Source organism: Botryllus schlosseri, chromosome 5 (genome assembly GCF_051294905.1).
Source record: "Botryllus schlosseri isolate E-star chromosome 5, Bs_hap1, whole genome shotgun sequence".
Classification (NCBI taxonomy): Eukaryota; Metazoa; Chordata; class Ascidiacea; order Stolidobranchia; family Styelidae; genus Botryllus; species Botryllus schlosseri.
The window spans coordinates 26,329,922-26,355,339 of NC_137240.1; the positions used below are offsets into that span (position 1 = coordinate 26,329,922).

At 38.3% G+C, this 25,418-nt stretch overlaps 1 protein-coding gene across 4 annotated transcripts in view; it reads right to left on the bottom strand.

Moving 5' to 3' along the window:
* Nucleotides 1–17,672, bottom strand: part of LOC145439535 (uncharacterized) — a 355,509-nt gene extending 337,837 nt beyond the window's left edge. For all 4 annotated transcript variants that reach the window (XM_080317024.1, XM_080317023.1, XM_080317025.1 and 1 more), the window contains exons 1-9: nt 17,539–17,672; nt 16,181–16,359; nt 14,584–14,733; nt 13,116–13,263; nt 6,994–7,120; nt 5,417–5,591; nt 4,355–4,500; nt 1,800–1,917; nt 1,122–1,224 (exon numbers count right to left, since the gene is read on the bottom strand). In XM_080317024.1, coding sequence (XP_080173150.1) covers nt 1,122–1,224; nt 1,800–1,917; nt 4,355–4,500; nt 5,417–5,591; nt 6,994–7,120; nt 13,116–13,263; nt 14,584–14,733; nt 16,181–16,359; nt 17,539–17,665 — 1,273 coding nt within the window. In that variant the 5' untranslated portion in view covers nt 17,666–17,672. The remainder of the gene's footprint in view (nt 1–1,121; nt 1,225–1,799; nt 1,918–4,354; nt 4,501–5,416; nt 5,592–6,993; nt 7,121–13,115; nt 13,264–14,583; nt 14,734–16,180; nt 16,360–17,538) is intronic.
* Between the last annotated feature and the right edge of the window lie 7,746 nt (nt 17,673–25,418).

The following is a 25,418-nucleotide window of genomic DNA, read 5'->3' on the forward strand; positions in this document are numbered from 1 at the left end:
GCAAAATGCTGGTAATCTAATTGTAATTTGTAAAATGTTTCTATGCTCTCATTTTACTTGTGATTTAATTTCAGGTTTTCTTGAAAATAATACAGAAAAACTGTATAGTGCAAAACGAACCAAGCCTGGTGCACAGACACTTCCTGTTCTCGTGCTTATGAGAATGAGTTCCAATTTGGCATGAGCTGAACGTTATATTTCTTTCTAATTCGGATATTAAAGGGGCACTGCACTCTAAGATTATGTGGTCTCGAATTGACGGGCAAAACGAAAGGAAAATTTTGGCCGCAGCCGTTTTCTTTAGAACGCCACCGTAATGGAGCTGCAATTTATTGAAATTTTGATAGCAGCTTCACGCTCCAGCAGTCACGCAGTGATCGAACTTTATATAGTTGTCAGCCGATGCTATGAAGGAAATATGTCGTACACGCCCTATGTCCTAAGGAAATAGAATACACTAGGCCCGATTTTGACATAAATCTCCTGACTGAACATCTTCCGATGAACGCGGTATCTAAACCACCTTGGCGTGTACCACATATTTCCTTCATAACATCGGCTGACAACGATCTAAAGTTTGATCTCTGCGTTTTGCCCTTCAATTTGAGACCACATCATTTTTAGAGTGCAGTGCCCCTTTAATGTAATTTCCAAGTTTTTGTGCATTCCATACTTATAAATTCAATCTAATTGGAAAAAAGCTGAATATATTCTAGTCATGCCTCGACCAAAAAGCAGTCGATAATTTACAAGTCAAATATTATAGCAACCTTATTCGTTTCAAACATTTCACTTAAATGTGACTTGGGACTATCCCGTATTGCTGCGCAACACAGCTTCAGTCTGATAATCAATCGCAAAACTATTGACAATTTTGAGAAGGCGCTTTGAAACTCAAAGTTTGAAACAACTCAGAAATTAGGCCTAATTTTTAGCTTTAAATCGTTCTGGTAATCCACACTTCTTCAGTAAGCCTGCCAAGTATTTGCATATGGCACGATGGAGAAGAAGCCAATTGATCAAAGTCTTATGGTAACTCGCGCAAAACGCCAGCAAATCTACACGTCAATTTATCTGAATAATGAGACAGGGTTAGGGGGAAGGGGTAACCAATGATTTACCAGAGATTTTCTTGTAGGCTTCCTCGACCAATGCGACAACGTTTGAAGAATCGGTGCCCAGAACGCCCGAAGTAGACCCCTTGAAATATTCGTTGGAGATTCTCTATAAAATGAAATTGATTGATTATAATAAACATTTGGCACATTTGTATAATACCCGAGATGGAATAGCCAGTGTACAGCACATTGAGGAGTCGTGTCATAAAACACTGCGACAGTATACCTTTGGATATAGCACTCATGACTCAAAATAATATAAAAGTTATTTTAAACTAAGATCCTATATAATCATGTATAAATTTCTACATAAATATCAAGAAAAGGATTTCAAGATGTTAGTGCAACTATGCAACAGGTTATGAAATATAATTTTATCAGAATTGTAACATTTAACTAGAAAATTACAATTTCACAGCATAATTTTGAGACTTTTTTGTAGCATCACACTACGACTAGAGCACATTATCGGTAGATACCTTAATTACAGTGATTGGTGAGTACGAGCAAACAAAGGTAAAAAGGGATCACATGGTATCCGTGTTTTTACTTTACAACTTGTGGAAAAAATGGGCTATCAAAAAATCCCTCTTTTTCGAAACAAAAGCAAATGTAAGTTGGAATAGTTTTCCTTGCCTAGTTGCATCCTCATAAAGCAATAATATTCTAGGATCATGCTACCTCATAAAGATCCGCGTAGACTTTTTTTACAGCGAAGATTGGAGTAATCGAGTTGCGTTCGACAGCTTGCACCACCTGGCTAATCGACGGATAATCCTGTTCTTCCGCTTTAGTGTACCTTTCAGAGCAAATTAAGTACATATCATTACATGGATAGGCAAAATATCAAAATATTAATCAATCGCTGAGTCAAAATACCCTGCTAGTGAAGTGCTTCTGAAATGAATACACCAGATAGGCCTATATCAGGAAATATTGAATATACAATTGGAGTCAACTAATTCAACTTATGTCAAAACCAAATTGTCCATGACAAGGGAGTATCAGCGTAATGATGCCAAAACCAGTATGTAATACTATATACTATGCGCATGCACAATCAGAGCTGTTCAAAAATAACTTGTTGTTCGGTTGCCTAAAAAAACGCTGCACACCATTTTGGCTCAATTCCAACCTATCGAAATCATTGCTATAAGGAAAAAGGTTTTAAATTTATCTAATAAAAATAAGTATAACATTTTTTCGATTTTTATCGGCTAGTGGATACCCCATGCAATTGTCAGGTTGTCAGTAAAAACGATGCACAACAAATTTGGCTCAATTCCAACCTATACAAGCGAACTCAGTGTTGTTCAAAATTTAGGATTACAAATCATAGTATTTACGGTGGGTAGATCTATCATAAACATTCAGAGAATTTGACACTTCAATACTATTTTTTTTCAAATTCAAAATTTTCTACTTAAATAACTTTGCTTCTGCTGGTTGGAGCTGGGCCAAAATTGGTGTGCAGAGTTTTTTTAGGCAACCCAAGAATTCTACCAAGAAGTAAAATTTGAAAAACAAATTTATTTTTGAACAGCCCTACTGGCACATTGCACAATGCACGTTTACCACATATCGTAACAATGACTTAAAAGAAAATGTGGTAGTGATGTGGTAGTCTTACTGACCATTTGATCAGCCTTAAGCTACCTAACCATCTTACATAGTAGGTCTAGGCACTGGGATTAATGTGAATTTTAAATTCAAATCCTAGTCGAGTATTGAATAAAAGAATTCGAGTCCAGTATTGACAATTGACTTTTTGGCACCATTGAGCACCAAAATTTCGACAATAAATTATTAATTATTAAATGAAACCTATCATTAACTGTTTCTCAACACCGAGAAGCAATGAAAACTTGGTTTTCTGGTGTCAAATATTATATGGACTGTAGCATAAGATAATCCCATCAACATTTCTATATTTGCAGAATAGGGTTCCCTTTATTTCAGTAGGCTATTTAAGAATAGCTGAGAACCATTTTTTAAACATTAATATGTATCCTGATTATAATAAGTGATTGCATGTTTCAGGATACATCCACATCATTATTTGATAATCTTACACTTTTCAGAAAGTCAGGTTATGTTCCTACTCATGACAATCAAGTAAATAAACGTTAATGTAATCTTGCACCAAAAGATCTGCGTGAATAGCATTCTACACAAAAATGTAAGCCAGCCTTTGCCAACCACCATAGTAACTATGTACTATGCACGCATCTATCAGCAAAAGAAAATATATTGGCATTAGTAGATATACAAAACTGCAATAACACAACACCAAGAGTGATATGACATCTGCACTTGAAAAAAAATCAGAAAATAGTTGGAGATAACGGGCCGCACATTGCCTAGAGGCCTGACGTGGTGTCTTCTACCGTGGCAAAAATGTGCAAATCCAGCTTAGTGTATACAAAGAGAGCATGTAGTCTGTCATGAATGAAACTAGTCAATATCGATCTTGAGACAGACAAAAAGAAAACATTGTCTGTTATGAATAAACAGATTTTAACGTAGCAGACTCCAAAGAAGCTTATATTACTAGAATTGTATTTTAATACCTTGACACTGGAGGCAGGCACATAGACCTCGATTAATCTGACTTTGATTCATGACCACAAAAAGAGTGAAATTGACTTTGTCATCAACTTTTGAATATATATTGCTTGAACTACTCATTGAAAGGTTTTGTTATATTCCTCCTTCCAACACTCTTGGTCAATAATTATTTCAACTCCACAATGGTGTTTTGATGGCAAGTCGTTATCAACAGTTCATTACTCTATGAACAGACTTGTACAAACTTCTGGTTTTTCAAAATGAGCAACTAGAACTAGAACTAACGACCATTAAAAATGTGCGACCAACTATATAAAATAGATTAGACTAGATTCTATTCCGAACCAACTCAATCATTTTTTATTTTATCGGAAGCGGGTTGGTTTTCAGCATGAACATCAGTACAAGTTTATATGAGGGGGTTTCGACCCGCAAAACCTACCACTTGGCTAAAACACTGATAGTAGTGATGACTTTGAGCTAGCAATCACACAACAGAACACCAGTATCACGATTCACACCGAACGACATGACGTGAGTTAATATTATGTTATTTGGGGTTCCCCAAGTTAATACAGGTTAACAACCACTCATATATATATAATGTAAAGTCATAGCATGAAAACATAAAGATCTATCCATCATAAACTCCAAGTTCGAATACTCACACTCCGGCGGAGTTGGTGTGGCACTGTCCGTCATTCTTTTTCACAATTCCTGACAGGAGTCCGGCACCATCGTCGGCATAGTGGAAAGCTGATTCCGTAGCTATCATGAGAAGTCGTAATGCGTCGTTACGCCAGCCGACCAAATTCTAAAAGCATAAAACCTATTAAAGTCTCTTAATCCTACTGTCAAACTGCGCTCGTGGTAAATTCCAGAAGAATCGAAAATACAATGTGTACTGTGAAGGTGAAAAATTGAGATTACCGAAGGGCGGTAATATCAAAGTATCCAAGCAAATGACATCATTAAACCAATATGCATAAAACTGGTACATAAATTTGGTACAATTTGGAAATTCCAGTGTATGGTTTGGGAGTCGTTGATTCATTTTTTTACTCCTGAGATGAGATTATGTTTCAACTTTACTCCAGAAATACCAAGAGGCTTCGAACTATGCATAAGACAGCCGAGTTCAAACGATGAATCTAACTTTGCGAATGAGCCAAATTTAAATTTGTGATCCGGCCTTGGACTCACAACAATGCGATCAGTGATTAAGTTGAGAATCTTCCCGATAGATACAACTTCTCACTTGAAACTCTTATTTTAATTTAAGAAGAGAAGATGTAGTTCATTATTTCTATTGGGTGCAAGGAGAATTTCATTATCAGGTACAATATGAATCGCCAACAAAGCCTATATCAAAATAATACTCCTAATTTGTATAGCTTTTAATTATTGGTCGTAATTTGAAAATATGCCGCACATAAACGTTGCTGAATTTACAATAAAAATTCAGCTGATTAATTCCAGCCCAACATGCATACTTGGAGTGCCAGAAACACAACATTTCACATCTTCACCAAGATACGAATTAATATAGTCCACACTCACACGGCAATCTAACAGCACTGAAGACCCTATTACCAGTATTAATTGTAGGAATGAACAGCGGTGGCATCATTGTACAATGTACAGTACAGGTCAATATATTTTAACAGCAGTTGGCCAACAGCACTATAACACTTTTTAAATACTGTGTTGGTTCCAAGCGAAACACATACTTGGCATTTAACAACTTGCAGCATGGCGTCCAATGCTCCTTCCGGTGGATCGAGATTTCCAGATACAGTTTCATTTCTCAGCGTATCCTCAAACTTAGATACATCAGGTGTCAACGGAATAACGTTCTTGAACAGAAACGGTGCGTCTGTGTAATTTTTGTATGGATGTTGCAGCCTGTAAGAAAATACACAGGTCAAGCAGAATAGACTAGCACAAATTACCAATCTTGTTACTTGGCCCACTAACCACTGTTTTTTTTTTAGTAGTTCTAGGTCTAGTTCTAGTTGCAGATTTTGAAAAGTGAGTAGTTCTAATTCTTGTTTTAGTTCTAGTTGCACATTTTAAAACGAATTCAACTAGAAAACATGGGTGTCCGGTCAATACCTAGAAAACCGTTACCGAGAATGACATTACCGAGAATGGACACCACTGAGAATGGACATTACAGAGAATGCAATGTAGTCAATGCAGGCATGTTATGCATGTTCAGGTCATCACGGCGTTGCCACATTCAGTGTCGATGCTCGGATATAAATTTCTCGACAATGTCCATCCCAGGAAGTTAGATTCTCGACATTGACCATTCTCGGTAATGGTTTCTTCGGTATTGGTATAGAACCAAAAACATGTGCCATTGTTTGGCAAGAATCGGTGTACCGGTGTTCTGTAGTGTGAATTTCTTGCAGTTGAGTCAAAACTACGAACAGTGGCGTAGTCAGGGGTGGGTGTTGGGGGTTGGAACCTCTTGCATTACAAACTCAAATCCATGTCTTTCTGAAATGACGAATCTATCTCCAATATTCCTTAGCTCATTTGCCATTCAGTAACATTCATTATCAGTTATTGGTTGGTTGTGTTTTAGTTAGTTAGTCGCAGATTAGATGATAGTTCTAGTTCTAGCAGTGCATTTTGAAAATCCAGTAGTTTGTCCAAGTCTGAAGCAAAAACATCTCTCCTGGATAGCTGGAGTTGATGTAATCCAATATTTTAAGTGACAATAACACTTTCGCAGTAAAACTATCCATCCAATGTAAATACGGCACCAAAACTACAACAGATACTTGAGAGGACTCTTCAAATATTGACAGTATCATGATTAGTGTGTCATTTTCACTCAGTAACACTAATAATAAACATGCAGGATAGAACATATCTACACTCTGAGAATGTTTCAGTAGTGTTGTGTTGTCATTCTGCTGTTTTATACCTGATATGGTCGCTGTTATGCCATAATTGTAATCGAGTGTGTATACTTATGATTATAACGTCCCAAGGATAAAATTATTTCGATATTTTGAATTTGGTTAACCGCAATTAAGGATGAGAATCGGTCGAAAAACTTGAAGTGGAATAAATTGGCAATATGAAGATATTGTTTGTTGCTATATTGAAGTTGTGTACGTTCTAGCAGCCGACTATTCCATAGTGGCGACTTGTAAAGTGTTTCTAAATTTGCCCAAATACATAAAAGTACAGAAAGATCATCCTAATTTTATATCACGGTGAGGTACATTAGACTAGCTGTGATAATACATAAATTTGCAAGTATCCAGTAGCATAGAACTTTGGAACTCACCGGTAGGGCGTCATTTGCGTCATGGGGGACTGAACTTTGTCAACAAACTTTCCGAATCCAAGTCTCACCGAGTCTTTCAGGCTGTCATCGCCAGCGGCGGCATTCGTCAATTCGTTGAGTTTTTTCACTGCATAAATAATGTCAATACTGTTACCAGTGAATTTGGAATTTGGTGAATTTGGCATTAGAAATGTAATAACTACTATTATTATGAAGGCGATTCAGCAATATTGTATTAATAAATTCGAAAATGAATGTTTCACTGAATACAGGGCAAATAAAATGAATTCTCAGATATGCCACTGCATGTTAATTTGGGACTTGTCATTTGGTATGTATTAACGTATTTGGGTTAGAGCTTAGATTAGGGTTCGGGTTAGGGATGAGGGACTTTAGCCGTGGTTCTCAACCAGGTGTCCGCGGACCCCTAGGGATCAGTAAACCCCTTAAATTTACAGAATAGCTGATAACCTAATTTGTTTATATTTTAAATTAGAGAAATCATGAGGCAGTTTCGCTTGAAAACTGCTAAAACTCCATAACTCACATAAACAGAATGGCCTGAGATGAATTATTCTACTATGATATTAATAGTTAAATTGCCAATAGCCTACTGATACAAACATGTTGTTGTTTAGAGATGTTTTGGTGGGGTATTGGAAAAAAATTGTTTGCAAAAATCCAGTTTCTCCTGACCTGTGATATACATAACAGCTTTTCCAGAATAACTTCAAGATGAGCTGCTAGATAGAAATGACTACTCCGAACGTTTATGTTCACAAAAAAGCTGTTTCTCAATTTTGTTGTCATAAATGTTGCGATCATTCCCAGAGGTGTCGTCGGAGGCGTTGCGCGTTATCACATTCGCCACCACCTATCTTTGTGGAAATAGATTTTGAGCACACATTCATATCAAATAGACAGCACGGAAATTCAAGACACGACCGCACACCACATATTTCAAGAAATTTCTCTAGATAATTCGCATTGAAATATTAAAAGACTTCCCAATACCTACATTAATAGTAGGTTATGATGTCATTTTCGAGAATGGTCATGGTCATTCTGTTGCTGTTTATCACTATCCTGCAGTTGATATTTGCACAGGACATATGACGGTTGCACGATAATAGCGCTAAATTTGAAGTGCAAATTTTGGGGTCCGCGGGGGTCCATGACGGTCCAAACGGAGTCCGCGAAGACAAAAAGATTGACAGCCACTGGACTATGGTTACGCGTGAGGGTTGGGGTAGGTTAGGATTAGGATCTAGGTTCGTCAAGTGCCAAATTCAGCGGTAACCATCATAACTACGAATTTTTAACTAGCAAAATTATACAAACATCCCATGCAGCTCATCAACCGACAAACAAGGTTATCTATGTTAGCAATCTTAGCATTACTCAGAACCTGCATGAGATAAGCTAAATCCCACAACCAGGATGATGGATGTACTGATACCCTGTACAGTACAGTATAATCTAGGACAGTGGTTCTTAACCTGCTGGCCACAGACCTGTTTGGAAAATTATGAAGATGGTTATCAGATTAGTCTTATCATTACAGCAAAGGAATCAAAAATCACAAATTTAGTCAACATTTTCGACTCAGGGTGTAGGTGTGTGTCTGTGACGTAATAATAGCGAATAAACAAGTTAGGTGATGGCATATAACAATCCATCATTAATAGCAACGGGACGGAATTTATTCTCTTCTTAGACACCCGCACAATATTCAGGCAATTGCAACATGACCACTAGGGTTGTCCAAAATTTGAAAAATTTCGAAAATGCTGCGTTGTAATGTCTTATTCTATAGATTATTGATTAAAAACATCAACAAGCCTGAAAGAAGCTCTCAGGAACGTCGTTAAGATTTCTTACAAAGCGTTTGAAAGTAGCCGTCTGCATGTGGGCGGGGAATCGATGAAGTGGGCGGGCAATCACGAACCTAGAATTTTGATTGGTTGGAACCTGTAATAATAAGCTACTGATTGGCTGAAATACTGATTTTGTGATCATTGCTGGTCACGATTTCGTTCTACTCTGTTGTGTTGGTTTGCAGCCATTTCTGTTCGTGGCATTGGCGATATGGTAAATTGACGTTGTTAATGCTGCCATCGACAACAGCATAACGATCCAGTAATATATTTTCTACCTGAACACTGTGTATAACAGTTTTGTTACTTCTTGCACAGGAGCTTGGCCAATTAAGATAAGAATGAACTAGATGCATGCATCGTGCTACCTTCGAGCCTTCTAAAACATACCAGTTGACAACGACTGTAACTCATAAATTGCAAACCAGTAGTCAATTTCTCCTTATGGCTTGTTATGGTAAGTCGACGTCTCTCTCTAAAACGAACGCATATTACACTTTTTATTCAAGATTTAACAAAGGCAAAAATGCTATTTACAAAAGGCATCATTAAAAAGTATATCGCAGGGTCAGTGTTGCAGATCACTGGCCTTTGATAAGAGTAGACTTCCTGCTGTCTCCAAAAATCTTCCTATGCTGTTCCACAGCTTGAAGCAAACTGTCTCTTTGCTGTTCATTGTCAGTCAAGATTGCAGCATAGTCTGTGCTTAGCTTGACACCTCTTTCTGCGGCATCATTAACGACTTTGACAGAACTAACGTAGCAATTCATTTTATTGAATGAATCTGAAAAGTGCCAATCATCAACCGGTTGACGCAGCCAATCCCCAGAGCATTCAAAAACTTCAAATATGTACCACGACTGGGGCCCAATAAGGTCAGACAACGTACTGTCCTTGTTGATCTGTATAGTTGCATTCAATGAGGGTGGGCCCCTTCTGAAACTGGAAGTTCGCTCTACTTGCAGGAGCGCCTTTGCCATATTTTCCCGGGTTTCCTTGCTTTCCGTCGGTGAAAACAAGGCGTATACAGCGGTTTCCTCAACAATATACCAGTCGTGCTTCAAAAGCTTTCGTGAAGCAGCTGTGGAAACTTGCTCATCATATTCCTTATAACTCAACATGTGCTGAACGAATCTCAAGTCATTACCAGCTGCATCACGACCAATGCTTGAATCCACCCACGCAGGGATATAAAAGAGAACCAAAAATAAATTGAAGCGGCGCAGCAGTTCAACTTCTTCAGATTTGTAATCTAATTGGTCGGCCCACATGAACATCTTTTGAGCATACAGAATTGTACCCATCCATCTCGCATGGTGTGCTGCACCAGGTTTGTGATGACGTATATCTTCATCTGCACCGAGAAGAGCAAGAGCATTAGTCACACATTGCTTGTAGTCATCCCGTGTGAAAAAATCTTTTCTGTTCAACAGTAGCTTGAACTTATCAACTATCATTGCAGCTCGTTCAGCAAAACATAGAGGAATAGTCAGAGTCTTGAATTGCTGTTCCCTGTCAAGACTGCTCCAGTTCCTTTTAAGGTGGGCAAACCATGCATTCTCTGGTCCAGTTGTGGGCTTTCCAAATAAAGATTTCCAAACGTCTTTCACTACCAGCTCATACACATGGTGCCGACATGCATGGTAGAACACCTTCCTTCCTAGAAGGTCTTCAAGAATCTTTGCCGCACCCTTCTTCCAGCCGCTGTTGCTTGCTGTAGTGTCAAAAACCAAAGCTGTTACAGCATCTTTTATATTCCAACTTTCAATTATGTTGAAAGTGGTTTCTGCTTGCGTCTGACCTGCAGCATTTTGCATCTTTTGAATGCCAAGTAGTTTTCCTTCTGAGTATTGAGGATGACAAGATAGGACAATTGACAGAGCCTCATACCGATTTCCTAATCTATCCTCTGTGAGCTTTCCATCCCAATGAATAGCAACATGTTGAGGTTTATTTTCTGCAAATTTTTCTGAAATATCCTTGGAAATTTCAAGACGATTTGTTTCCCTGGCTCTCTTTGTCGAAGATCTTGACAGAGAGAACATTGCTATGTCACCGCCACAAGCCGTAATAAATGCTCCGATCAGCATTGTTGCCTTGTTGTCTGTTATTTGCAATCGATCCAGAGCTTGGGACACATGGGTATTATTCATAATATTTTTAGGTGCCATCAGCTTAATGGCTGTCGAGGTGCCAAGACCAACATCAGCATCATAATCAGAACTTGAACTCAAACTATCACCCTCTTTTGAAGATGAAGAAGATGCTAAAACAACATAGTCATCACTTGAGTCATGTTGAATGTTTTTAACAGTTCTATCCGCCATGGTTGCTGTTTTCTTTTCGATGTCTTTAGCGAGAATCTTGTCTCTTCCCAACATTATGCATTTGCGAGATTGCTGTTGATCTTCATAGAATGCAATGTCTTCGAGCTTTCTATCATGTGATAGATAAATGTCATTTTGTATTATTGCTATCGCATCTGTACTTCCAATATCCCACAACTTGTCCAAATCTTCCGTGAATTTTTTCCTCTTACCCTTGGGATCACTTTCCCGTTTCATGGTCGCCTTCAGAAAAATATATTTTTTGTTCAGTTTTTCAAGTAATTTCACCGCATTTCCTTTAAGTATTGTGGCAATTCTCGCCATTTGCCACACTGTCATGACATCATGAACCACCACATTACATAGCTCACGAGTAGGGGTTGACTGAGGGCAATGGTCTTTCAGATGCAGAAAGTAACTCATTACTTCTCGCAAGGTTGGTAATCTCGAGCCACAGATGTAATCGCAAGCATATCCGACCAAGTAATGCTCAGATCGAGATCTTGTTCTTCTCTGTGGCAAGTGCACAGTCTTCCGCCGTTTTGCCTCTGCCATGACAGTAATATTTTTGCCTTCTATCATAAATTACAGCTACGCCTAAAACATTTAAGTAACAAGTGTTACATTACGACTATTAACTCACCAACCCACAATGCCCTTGTACATAACCACAACCACTACTAACAAAATCGACCTCATCAGAACAGAAAATGCTGCTGCAACTAAAACATTGATCAAGGAACAAGTGTTGCATTACAACTATTGATGCATCAACCCACAATGCGCTTTACAAATTCCCGTCTCTACTAACAGACTCGACCTCCGCAAAACAGAAACTACTGCTACAACTGATACATTCGAAGAACCACTGTTACATTACTACTATTGACTCATCAAACCACAACACGCTTTTACAGTATTACAGCCGTCACCAACAGACTCAGCAGCAGCAAAACCTACTCCTTCTGTCAAACACGGTGAAGCACCCAAATCAGAGCTGACAGCCGCCGTCATCATTGAAGCATAACCGATTACCCAATCAAGAATCGTGGTTTCGTCATTGCCCGCCTAGTTGCAATTTTGCCGTCGGTGGCCCGCCCACTCTTTGGCAGCTACTTTCAAACGCTTTGTAAGAAATCTTAACGACGTTCCTGAGAGCTTCTTTCAGGCTTGTTGATGTTTTTAATCAATAATCTATAGAATAAGACATTACAACGCAGCATTTTCGAAATTTTTCAAATTTTGGACAACCCTAATGACCACTGGTCATTGACCAGTGACCAGTCGCATACCCACTGACCGTCAATCAATGTGTATCACAAGGTCTGGTTGAGGAAAAATGAGTGGATTGTGAATATCCTGTTACCCGTAGCTGTGTAAGAGGGAGTGGAGTCTAGGGATGGAGCCAATCATAAAACCAAAACCGGCAGAACAGTAATAATATATTCACAGCATCATATTTAATGCAACAATTTCATGGGGTTTGACAGCAAAATTTGAAAAAAATACATTTTTTATAATAAATCCAAATTTTTCAAACTCAAGAGTGTTCACATCTACCAGTTATAATTGAGTCAAATTAGGAGGGCAGCATTTTTTTAAGCCATCTAACAATTCAATCAGCAAATCCCTGGAATCCGAAAAAAACAATACATTTTGAACAACCCTAAATTGCAAAGTCATGTTTACTTGTCTCTATCACGTCACAAATGCAGAATTCATTCCATATTAACTTGAAAACTAATCAAGGATTTGAACTATGTTTGCTCTTAATTGCCATCAATATGAAACCATTGATGTTTATTTCATGAAATTCAAACCATAGTTTGCTAGATAGAACAGTGTTGAAACAAATCTATGCACATTTACTGCACCACATAAATGTCGATTGGGACATCAATTTTAATTGGCATTTTACCGAGATCTTTTCCCAGGTCTTTCACATTTTCAAGATCGTCTTCCATACTGAATGAAACGTCCATGAGGTAGTAAAAATCCACTGGATAGACGGGAGGCTCTTGTACAGAGAAAGGTACTCGCACTGTGTCACCAACTCTGATTTTAACCTGAATATAAGAGATTGGTTTTAATCAGCACATATATTCATTAAACAATACATCATTAAGAAATCAAATTGCAACAGAAACACAAGCTCTTTCATTTAATTTGTGGAACAATATCCCTACAAGAAAGATTGACGTGATGATCCACAGTCATGCGTACTGCGGCTTAGCCACATCATAAGTAAGACGGATGGTATGGTATCTCAAAATTTATCTTACAGGCCAAAGTTGCATTATAATGAAAATAAAGAACTCCTAGTTTATATCCTGATACAATAGTTGATCATGATAAAGCCAAGTAAAGTTTTGTTGCAAATTTTGAATTTCATAAAGATGGAAAAACATTCACAAATCATAATCATGAAGTGTAGCAGAAAAGTGTCAAGTGTGTGTAACATTTACAACTATTTGAGGTAGGTATCAAGTGATCAAGATGAGTCATATTGCAATGTCGATTTCTATTTGATTAAATTAGCTTCTACAAACCGGTGTGAAATTTGACCTGTTAGATGATTGAATCACAACTGCTTCTTAGTCTTTATAGTTCATAGATTGTCAAAAATAATTTTACAACACAACTCTACAATCCTGAACACTTGACACCTATTAATACTGGAATATTGGAAACAGCTGGCATTAACAACAATAGTTATCCCCCTGTGAATATATTTACCATCAATGGAATTGATATTTATCTTTGAGAAGTAAATGTTTACATATTCACCACCGCATTGGAGAAATGTCAGTGGAATGTGTGAAATGACAAGGCCATCCCATGTCCCATCCACATGGATCTGATTAGGCCTATATGACATGAAGTAGCCTATGTGCCAAAAATTATCATTATCAAAATGCATGATGATATATTCAAAGGCATGGTTGAATCTCAGACAATACGAATTTCAAACAAAAAAAGACTGAACATGGATCTCTCAAAAAATATTTTCATTTTAGCTGGACACTGGGCAGTGGACATGTATCAGCTTGATGGTCAGCATCGAATAGGACCAAGTGCTAATAGCATGAACCTATCAGTATACAGTAACAGTATCCATGACTTGCTACGAACATTTCAAAAAAATATGCAGCTATCCAATGGTAATGATCATATCATCTGTTGAAATATGGCACCATTTATTAGCAATAGTCAGTGCGTTGAAATAGACAGGCATAGTGCACGAGATTTTCATGCACTGAGTAACCCAAAATGATAAGGTTGGATGATCAATGCACACATTGCAAAGTATTGTCAACACAAAATTACCTCAACAGAATTTAGCTTGGTAAGGCTGAGTTTTAGAAGTGAATTTGGGTGATACTCACTTCTCCTGAGCTGAAGCTGAATCGCCTCAAGGAGGAATCATCAGCATTCGACTCCATGGATACAGAAGATTTGACAGAATATAACTCTGACTCGTTGCAGTTCTTCAATTTCAATTCCCCTTCGATATCGCATCGGGATCCAGAGTAGCTCTAAATAATGAAGTACAGTAACATTCATATTAACTGTGTGTGAGGGGTAGTTTTGGACAGTTTCACATTAAATTTTGAATTCTACACTGACATTCATATAATGATACATGTACCATATTTTATTGCAATTTTTCATTGTAGAATCAATTGGTATAGAACAGGGATATATCACCGTCTTTATATATCCAGTGGTATAGCCAAGATGCCAAAATCTCCCTCTAAATGTTCGAATCGAGCACTAGACATCATTTGATGTTACCACTACCTCATAAGGGCTAGTCTTGACGCTGTGTATTTATTGAAAAAGTTTCACCCCAGATAAATTGTCGTCCACTTTATATTTCCTGGTATCTGGTAATAGTGGTAATGAATAAACTCATTAGCATGATCAGGGGTGGACATTGGACAGCAACAAAGTACTTTGACTCTTTGGGCATTCATTTGTCACTTCCATTATCATTTCATTAATTTCTCCACTGTAATTTCTCTAAATTAGACTTCATGTCTTCATTTATTTGATCAAGTTCAAAGTGACTTTCAGATTCATCTATTCCTTTTTAATTTGAAAAATGACTGGTCAAAATAAAGTTCTAATTCTGAAATTGCATGCGCGGGGTTATCAATTTAGGTTACTCATAAAAATTTGTCTTGCTATATTGAAATTTGACGTAGACCATTAGCAAAAAAGTCATAATACCTCACAAAAGTTTATTGGTTTAGTACCTTTCTAAGCCTTGGCACTTGTATACTAATGGTATATGAGTAGGATTTGGCATGATAACTTAAATTTCCATTGCAACAGCATCAATTTATACAATGAGAAACAGTATATTATGAAGATTAGGAGATTAAGAAATTTTACATGCTTTAATATTCGATGGGGGGGGGCATTGCTATCCGTAGACTTGGTATGTCTGTATAAATTATATAAGCTTCAGTTCCTGTAACCACGAATTTTAAATGTGATCATGTGGCAAATGGATATCTGTGCCAAGATCACTATCTTCTGTGGTATGCTGAGACTTTGGTTTTAATCCCAGGCAGCTTCTTGCTGGCTGCATAGAACAAATAGTTGACATTCTTTCGCAAAAGGTGTAGCTGCCTTAATTCATTACGGCATTTAACCTATCCCGCCAAACCTTGATATTATGTAGCTGTTCAGTATATTTTACAGCAAATCTGATTGCAAGGAAGCCTTCGTCCTCATGTTTTGATTTATTCACATTGATGTGGCTTTAAATGATTCCTGTGGCAGATCCAAGCCTATATCAATATTGATGTATTGTTATTGAAATTCCACAGGCATTGAGTCTCTCTTACTTCCACTCTCTCTCTCTCTCACCCCTTACTTAACTAAGTAACAGCTCACAAGCATCTAAGTTGCTTAATCATGATTGTCTAAAATAAAATTGAGGAAAATAAGACTAGGCGTGACCAGAAATTTTACATTTTGAGCACACCAGGAGCACGCGGGATGTGCTCTGATACAGTCCGATGGCCGTTTGGCTAGAACGCAGACTGAAGATGCATTTGCAGCAGAGTAAAATGCTGCGCCTCCTCCTCCTGATGATGAAGCAGATGAAGCGTACATCCATCCCGATCCGCCAGTGCATTGATCTTTTTGTTCTAGATGATGGAAGAGTTTGAAATGACATCACATGTACAAATAAATAAATACAAAGTTATTGAATTTTAATAATGTTCGAAAATTTCAAAATATTTATAGCAATTAGTCGTGGATGAGACGTAGCCTTCTATTCTCAGTTCAACTTCTGTATAAGGTTTTGGCAGGATTGTAACGACAAAGTCGAGATTGTTTCAGTTACTCGACTTGACTCGAGTCATTTTCATGAATACGAAAAATGACTCGACTTGACTTGAGTCAATTTCTGCACTGTCCCGACCTGTACTCGAGTCATTGTTGATGACTGGGTCAATTCATACGACTTGTGATTCGGATGACCAAGACAGGCATTTCATTGAGACTTCGAAAAATAGTAAAGTTACCACATTATTTGTATTTTGTCTATGTGTACTGACACTTGAAAAATTAGGATGTTTGAGGAGTATTTCTATATTATGAATGAGAGGAATTCGATATAATCCAAGCAGAGTTGTAAACGAGTGAGTTGGACTCAGACTCGACACTCAGCGCTTTGAATCGTACGTGGACCTCGGACTTAACTTGGGGGGAATTGATAATGACTCGATTTGACTCAAGCGACTCAGAACCTTGTCAATTGGTTACAACCGTGAAGAGATTCACATGCGACGTATGAAGGACTGGACGTAACTATGATGCGGGCCAAGGTTTGATGCTTAGAAAGTTCGAGAATCTATGCATTACATATATATAGAATATGGTCTTCTACTACACAGATACTTTCACGAATCGCAACCATACCGGATGAAAAAACATTTTCATAGTTACTATCATTTGCATTCTCAAGGTGATACGAATCCTCTTTAATGCAATATATGGAATTATGAGTAGAATCGGCATTTGCCTCATGCTAAATTACTAAATTACTTAATTGCCGAAATGCTCCATATTTGCAAATAAAATAAATCGAATGTAGGTTTGGTAGGCTACAAACTTAATGTGAACTTAGTGGGGAAACTACCCTGCAAGTCGGTAAATACAGCGACAGAGCGCATTCTCAAACATAAATACCCTCACGTTCACACCATTCCCGATTAACGGCAATAACGCAGATGCGTATCGACAGAAACTAATATATATATGGGTCGGGTCACACCATCAAACAGTGTTTTGATAATCCAAGGCTTACTACCAATACATACCTTCATTCTCTTGTGCTTTGACTACATAAAAACTCGAAACGATGAACAAAAGATTAAACACACATAAACGACATATAATCATGATCAAACTAAATACAAATTCTGAAAGAACAAAGTGGATTTTCATTTCATTACAAAGTGTTATGAAAAATATAAGCTCGTCGGTTTATCTGAGACTTATTATAAAAGATGCATGCAAAAATCTAACACCCCTTGAATTTTTGCAATAGCACAATAATCGTTTCTTAGTTAGGACGAAATAAAGATATGGCTGCCAAGTTTACTTTACATTGTCAAGTACAGGCTGAGCCGAGAACCGAGTCCGTCGGATAGCTAGCTGCAATGTTTATCATAGCCCTTATGTTAACATTATGCCCAGACCAACATTTCACAGATCGATATACAACAAAATTTGAAATCACCTATTCAGCTATACAACAGCTATTGCAGGCAAATCGCATACTGCCGTCGATGAATGTTCTTCAACAAATTACTCGCAAATAGAAATACGTCCGTGGCAAAGACATAGTTGTAATTTGAAGCAACGCTTTCGTTTCCGGTCATTGCGAACGGTTACCGTACTGTTTTGAATTATATTTATTGAATTATATTTACTCTGATAAGATGACATGTATAAATTTCCCAATAATTATTGTGAAACTCGAGTGTTGAAAATCAGATGACCCAGTATTTCTGTTACTATTGTTGTTGTTAGAGATCATCTCTGTGGTAATTCAAAAGTTGCAGAGTCGATTCGCATTTTGCGAGACCAAGTATAACAATATTAATTAATATCTATCTGCCTACGATAGCATGACTTTTATTGTTATCAGATTGCAATGTAATGGAAGTGTTACGATGTTCATATGATTTCCAGTAAATCGAGATATGATTGACAAAGTTTCCATCTTGCGGTTGGGAATACTTGAAATATAGGTCGATATTTTACAGTTCAGCAGGTTTCCCGCTATATTTCCCTTATAACCTTAGGTATTAGTAAGCATGAGTGTGAGTAAGCCTGATATAGGAGTGCTAACAACTGTTTCTATGTTCACGTTTGATGTACATCTAATCACGTAAAGGCCGATGTAAATTTCACACTCGCGCCCACATCATTGTCACTTGATACTGTCATCACTAAATATTTTGCGATAGATAATTCGAGCTATGAAATCATTCCATAACCATTACGATCATTATTTCCATTCGCAAGTCGCAATTTATTGAACCCTACCTACGTCTTAATGTCACGATTAGGCCTACATTTAAAACCTAATGCTTCCACGCTGGGTTATAAACAGCATACTGGTCGATCACAATTCAACTGACATCGTCTCAAAAAGATTGTGCAGTAAATAGATCGCAATGCAGTAGAATTACACTACAGAGAATGAGGACAATAAAACCAGGCGATTTATAGTCGTATTGACCCCGAGATAACAGACTCTCTGACTTGATTGAATAGTATAGTCATATTGAAATGAACCCGAATATTTTCGGTGACACTCGTCAGGGGTAATCGTCAGCAACTAGTAGAGAATTGGAAAGAACATTGTCTGTGCAAAGTATTCCGTACGTGCGGTCATCACATCTACAATATTTTAGCTCCGTAGACTGCCTTACAATGTTACGCTTTTCAAATCGCTAATTGCTTCAACTATTTCATCAACATCATATCGACGCCATTTGATAGATTGTTCGCATCGTAATATTGCTCATATTTTATTATTTCTTCATTAATTCCATCACGAATGAAGAGATTTGGTTAATATTGCAATTCTCATAACTCATAAGTCATAACTATATTCGTGGCGGTATCTGGAAGATCCGTTATCGAATTGGCCGCATTTCAGTCGCCTTGTAGCGGTCTGTACGAAGTAAGGAATCCCAAGGAATAAATTATGAAATTGTATGGGCATTGGGCACACAATATATGTGAATTATCATCTTATATTACCACGAATATTCAGGAATACACTATTCATTTCCCAGTGCGAATGAAGCATATGAATGTATAGCTTTAATTTCTTATGCCTTATTTTGATCGCCAATCATACAATCAAATACTCTGGAAAATACTATATCCGAACGCAAAACAATAATTAAAAGTACGGCCCACAATGACACTGTACTGAAATTACGACTTCACAATGATTGTCGGCTTACATTCTGCCTCTAAGATGTTGCGGAAATTACAACATACTACCATTATTGTGGAATTAGGATCGAAGTCGATATTTTCGGGCCCAGCCTTATATTCGTGAATATCGTAATGTCACAATATGAAATCATCGTTGCATCGTGAAATCATCATACACATATTCTCGCTAGCAATACCGACACCGACAACAGCTGCCGGTAAAGATGCATCATTGATGGATTCCCATGACAATTGACTTTGAATTTCAAAACTTGTATTCACAGCGGTAACCGATATCATAATCTCAAACCGTACGTTACGTCATAATTTCCGCGTAATCGACAATCACTTTTGTTCACAGTATACAAATAAACCATGCAATCACTAATTAATACATTGCTGCGTAGGTATTGCTCCCAATGAATCTACGTTCTAACCATTATCCTATGGATAGTGAATTGTCATCAGAAATTGAATGACTGCTACAAACTTAAACCTTTGCCGTCTTTGACGTATTCTTTTCCATTAAATGCATTTAATTTGTTAATGCTAACAAATGTATTTCTATGGAATGACGTGATCTGTGAAAACGCCGAAACAGCCGATGCGCATCTGTGAGGGGTTTGCTTGGGCAATAGACATCGTTAGCTTCGCTTGCTTGTATCTTACAACTATCTAGATTGGAGTTGCGTGTTCAATAGCGCTTGCCACGCAATATTACGCAGAAAACCAGCTGAATCTGATGATAGCAATAGCTATGCTAACGCTATGAGTAGACTCAAGCTTTCGGAATCTGCTTCCGAACTGGATTCGCGGCACTTTCTGTATCAGCGCGCCCGAATCAACGCACACAAGTCGGATTAAAAATTCTACTATTGTTAGCTACCAGCACGGTCCATTGTTTAATCTTGAATCAACATCGTAAAATATGGAATATAATATTGAGCAAGGGCGTAACCCGCCCGCATAGACAGTTCAATGGGGCCTTCGTATCTAGCAAAACCTGCCTCAAATACGGATACCAGAAAACCGACCGATTATGTGCTTACGTGCTTTACCGCCAGTGTATATTGGCATTTCTGACAACATTGACAACATTTCTAATCCTTTCGACACTTTCCGAGGAGTTCATGTAACCACTGTGGCTGGCGGTCGGATCTTACAGCTACATGCAGTCCACAAATGCAGGTTATCTATAAAAGTATTCGCTCTATTCAACTGCTCGGGCCCCTGAGTAGCTTTGGCTCTAATTACGCAATAGGTACCGAGTCTGACTTGATTAACAGTTTCTTTAAGTGCAGCGTTATGCTCGAATAGTAGTGACAACAAACAGCCGAACACTGTACTAAGCTCGAACGGGATATCCGTAACCTCCCTGGCTACGCGATCACCCTATATATGCGAACTAGTTTAATACTATGTCAGCATCATGCCATTGGGCAGATAACAAAACTCTATGCCTACTGTATGCAGTACCGTCGCAGTAGGCCTACATGACGCCGCCATAGAGGCGTCTGATGTAAACGGACACACCCACTAAAGCAAATATAAGTGCCGCATCGTGTATAAGATTGCCATATGTTAAATGTCATATTCCATCACGATGTATACATATCCTGCAATATAAGCCATTGCAGACAGTATACGTAGCATACCATTCAGTTTTCAGGTACTGTGCGAACCGATGCGAACCAAGACAAGATTTAACCCTGCCCCGGTATACGCCTATGTCAGAAACAATTGTTGTCGTCACTCCGCACCAATATATTTTGACAACGCGGTGGTCAAACTTGCGGCCCGTGAGAAGGCAGATGATGACCTTCTATTAATGTATTTAGTAAACTCTAAAAAAATGTAGATAAATCAGACCTTGTAAAAGAGGTCGTAACTTCGATGCGATGCAGATGCCGTGCGAAAAATAAGTTTCCTACACCTGTGCAGTCAGTGTGCGTAATGCGTATACGACGATATACTCGGCTGGATTTTCTTTACTGAATAATAAAATCGTCTTTTGGGGACAATCACTTACTACCGAATTCTGAATATTAGCATGAATTGTGATATGCGACACTTGGTGAATTCAGGACCGTATATTAAAATATTCGGGCTGCAGGTTTGGGTTAGGTGAATGCTCGGGGTAGTACTATGTGGATGGACAAAGTCGCGTGTCCGACTTCGATCCTGTTTCTTAAAAATAGAATCCGACTCAGGCCGCATAAAAAATATGAATCCAGCTCCGGTCAAAAATATAAAATAATATATCCACGACAGATCTGGTGAAATCCTGTATACTACTCTCGACTACTCCGGACGCATCAGGAGAAGTGCGAATCCGCGCCCGGTGTTATCAGCAAAAGTATGAATCCGATTCGATCTGGGCCCGGCCAAAAATTACAAAAAAATGGTGTATATCCACTATCCAGTCTATGGGCTATCCATGCCTCACACTAGCGAGGAGTGAGGTTAAGGTTATAGAATGGGATAGAATTAGTGGATGTGATGATGGTAGATTGGGTTCGGAATTATGAGCCGCCAAGTAACGAATTCATTGGTGACCTTTTACGGTTTTCCACAGACTTGAAATGCAACAGCGTCATGTAATGTTCACAACAACCGAACGAAGTCTTGATCCAGAGTTTACGCAATTCATTGCTTACGGAAAGATAGTCGATAACATAATGAACTCCGCTACCGGAGTAACTAGGGTGGATTACTACTAAGTACTTGTGTACCACACTGCCAACGCGCAATGGATTCACGTTTCAGGTAGGTATATCGCTTAGTAAACTCTACTATAGCTAAAATGAGAATATCAGAATGTCATTTCGAGTTGTCTCGTACTTCTGATAACCCATCGGCCCTAGCATACTGATTTTATCGATACGCCTATAGCTTTTATATCACCAACTTTTATGGTCGTGCCCTCCTGCGCGTCCACTGAATCATTTTTAGTCGTTGATTTTTCATAATTTCTGAATGTAGATATCTTAATCTGCCGAACATGGTGGGGTTTATTACTTGACATGTCCAGCGCGACACCGTACTTTGTCGTGTGTTTACTGTTAACGTAACGTTACGTAGTCTTTTGAAAGTCAAAATCCATTCTCAAGTGCTAAACAGGTTACCTGTTTGCGTGCGGGCGTACGTATTAATATATAAGCTTTCTAGTAGTTGCAATGCGTAGGTTCTTAACGAGAATTGGCAACGGTGAAATGTGTCGAGAACATCAATTGCACAATCAGCATATATATATTAGCGAATTTAGTGTTCCCTTCTGCATTGAAGCCATAAACTAAATTGAATACCGATTTGGAGGGTCTTTAAAACCTAAGGCAGTAATGTGATGTGTTAAGAGCATACGCACTGCGTCAACTATATTATGTGACACACCTGTCAACCTGAAAATACTAGTAACACCAGAACAGTCCCGAAAACGCCCTTTCGCAGCATTCTACAATCTGCTATCGCTGCTGCATGCAACTGTTATGATTCCACGAATTCCTGTTTTACTACAATGCGCGTAAATTATAGCGGTCTTCACCAAACACAGTCGCAATATTGACTAACCGGCGACTCACACATCCGATTCGGATACCGGGACCCGCCCCATTCGTCACTACGTTTCAAAATGATTCTTTCCATCGCACAATATCGAGGAAGAAAGCTTCAATCGCATATTTCGCAAAACATTCTCTCTCACGCGTAGGCTGAGAAGGTCGTCGCCTCGGGCTGTTTGCGTTTGATATTAGCGACTTAGCCGACGTCACTTAAGTATGCGATTATTACATGCTCCAGTCGCATATAATTGGAGACGGTAGGCATGATGTAACCGAGTAACCTAGCTCAAAGTACGATTGCGTGAGTACAATCAAGCCATCACCTGGGCTGAGCGATTCGATTTTGGACCGAGTCGAGTCCAGTATTCGAGTGTCGCTCGTTATGAAGCCATAACACTGTGAAATATGTTGAAAGTTCAGATATGAACCTTTCATACGACCACAAAGTATATAATGCCAGTTCTACGTCACATTAAAGTTGATTTCGTATTTTCCCACCTACCTATTTCATTGCACTTCGTGTCAATAGGGCTGTTCAAAAATAACCATTTTCCAGATTGCAGTAACTCACTGATTAAATTGTCAGGTTACCATAAAAAACGCTGCATACCAAATTTGGTTCAGTTCTAACAGGTATAAGCCGCCGCGGAGCCAATTTAAATTTTAAATTTACTAATAAAAATTTTTTAAAAAATGAGTTGACTACAAAAACGATGCGAAACAAATTTGACTCAATTCCAGCCTGCAGAAGTGAAGTTATTGCGGTTGAAAGTTCTGGATTTGAAAAAATACCATTGACGGTGGGTAATCCCAGAATTTTTTTTTTTTTAAACTCAAATACCTCCGCGTCTACGGGTTGGAATCGAGTCAAATTTGTTTTGCATCGTGTTTTTTTCAAGATAAAAATCAACAATTTAATGGGGTTGACAAAATAATTTGAAATTTTTGTTTTAATTTTTCATAATAAATCAAAAATTAAAATTGGCTCCGCGGCGGCTTATACTTGTTGGAATTGAACCAAATTTGGTGTGCAGCGATATTAGGGTAGCCTCAAAATTTAATCAGTGAATCACTGGAATTTGAAAAGAACAAGATATTTTTGAACAGCCCTATTGCGACAATGCTGTGAATTGATCACGACTTTACAGACATGTCATTTTCAGTAACATGTGTAGCTTTGTACTGTATGTTTCGTATGCTGCTATACTACTAATCGATGTTCCGAAGCTTCTACAGTGGAACATAGTATAGAAACTATATAATTTAAGTTGATATGTAAAATCGTAATGGCAAGAAAATATCATTCCGATACTAGAAAAAATCATCTCTCACTACCGAATTTCCGGTTTAGATTCGAGCCTTCGAATCACTGTATCCAGCCCTAGATATTACCAAATTCACTAGACCGACATTGCACTAAATCGCCTCTGGATTTGTATCTAGCGCAGATTAGCTAACTTCGGCTTTCTGCTGTAAAGTAATAGAAATGTGAAGGCGTGCGAGCGTGCTGCAAATTTCGACGAAATTACCGACACGGGCCGGTGCTCGTCCGTTGTTTTTTTTCGGCAGAATGTCACGATCTTTTAACGAATTCCGCGCGATTTTGCGATGTTATTATGCTTGAGGCGCGATAACGCAGTTTACCTTCCAATTCTTTACATGCGGCTATTTGCGGAAGTTGACGAGATCAAGCCGCAAACAATGCTCTTACCGCGGGCCCGAGATACTCCAATACTTCTTCGTATATAAATCATAGGAGATATGCTTTCATTACGATGCTATTAAGAGGGCGCATCTCGGCTGGGATTGCAGACAAACGTTATTGGACCTTCGGGCAATCGCATCCGAATTTGCTGTCTTTAAACGCAGCAGACGGCATTTAATTTAGGTGCGACATTAAGTGGTGATTACGGTATGGTACCACCGCAGCCGCATTAGACTGAAATTTTAACAGTCCGACGAATAGTAGGCCTACTGTCCTGATCCGGGCAATCAGATAGTTCTAGCTGTCTAATTAGATTAGTTACAGCGAAACACCGGTGATATAGTTCTAATATCATTAGTAAAATGTTTATCTGCTCTTATTTTAATTCAAATCTAATTTTTGTTTTCTTTCTTCTGAAAACGATACAGGAGAATTGTACCGTGCGAAACGAGCCAAGCTTGGCGTACAGGCATTCGTC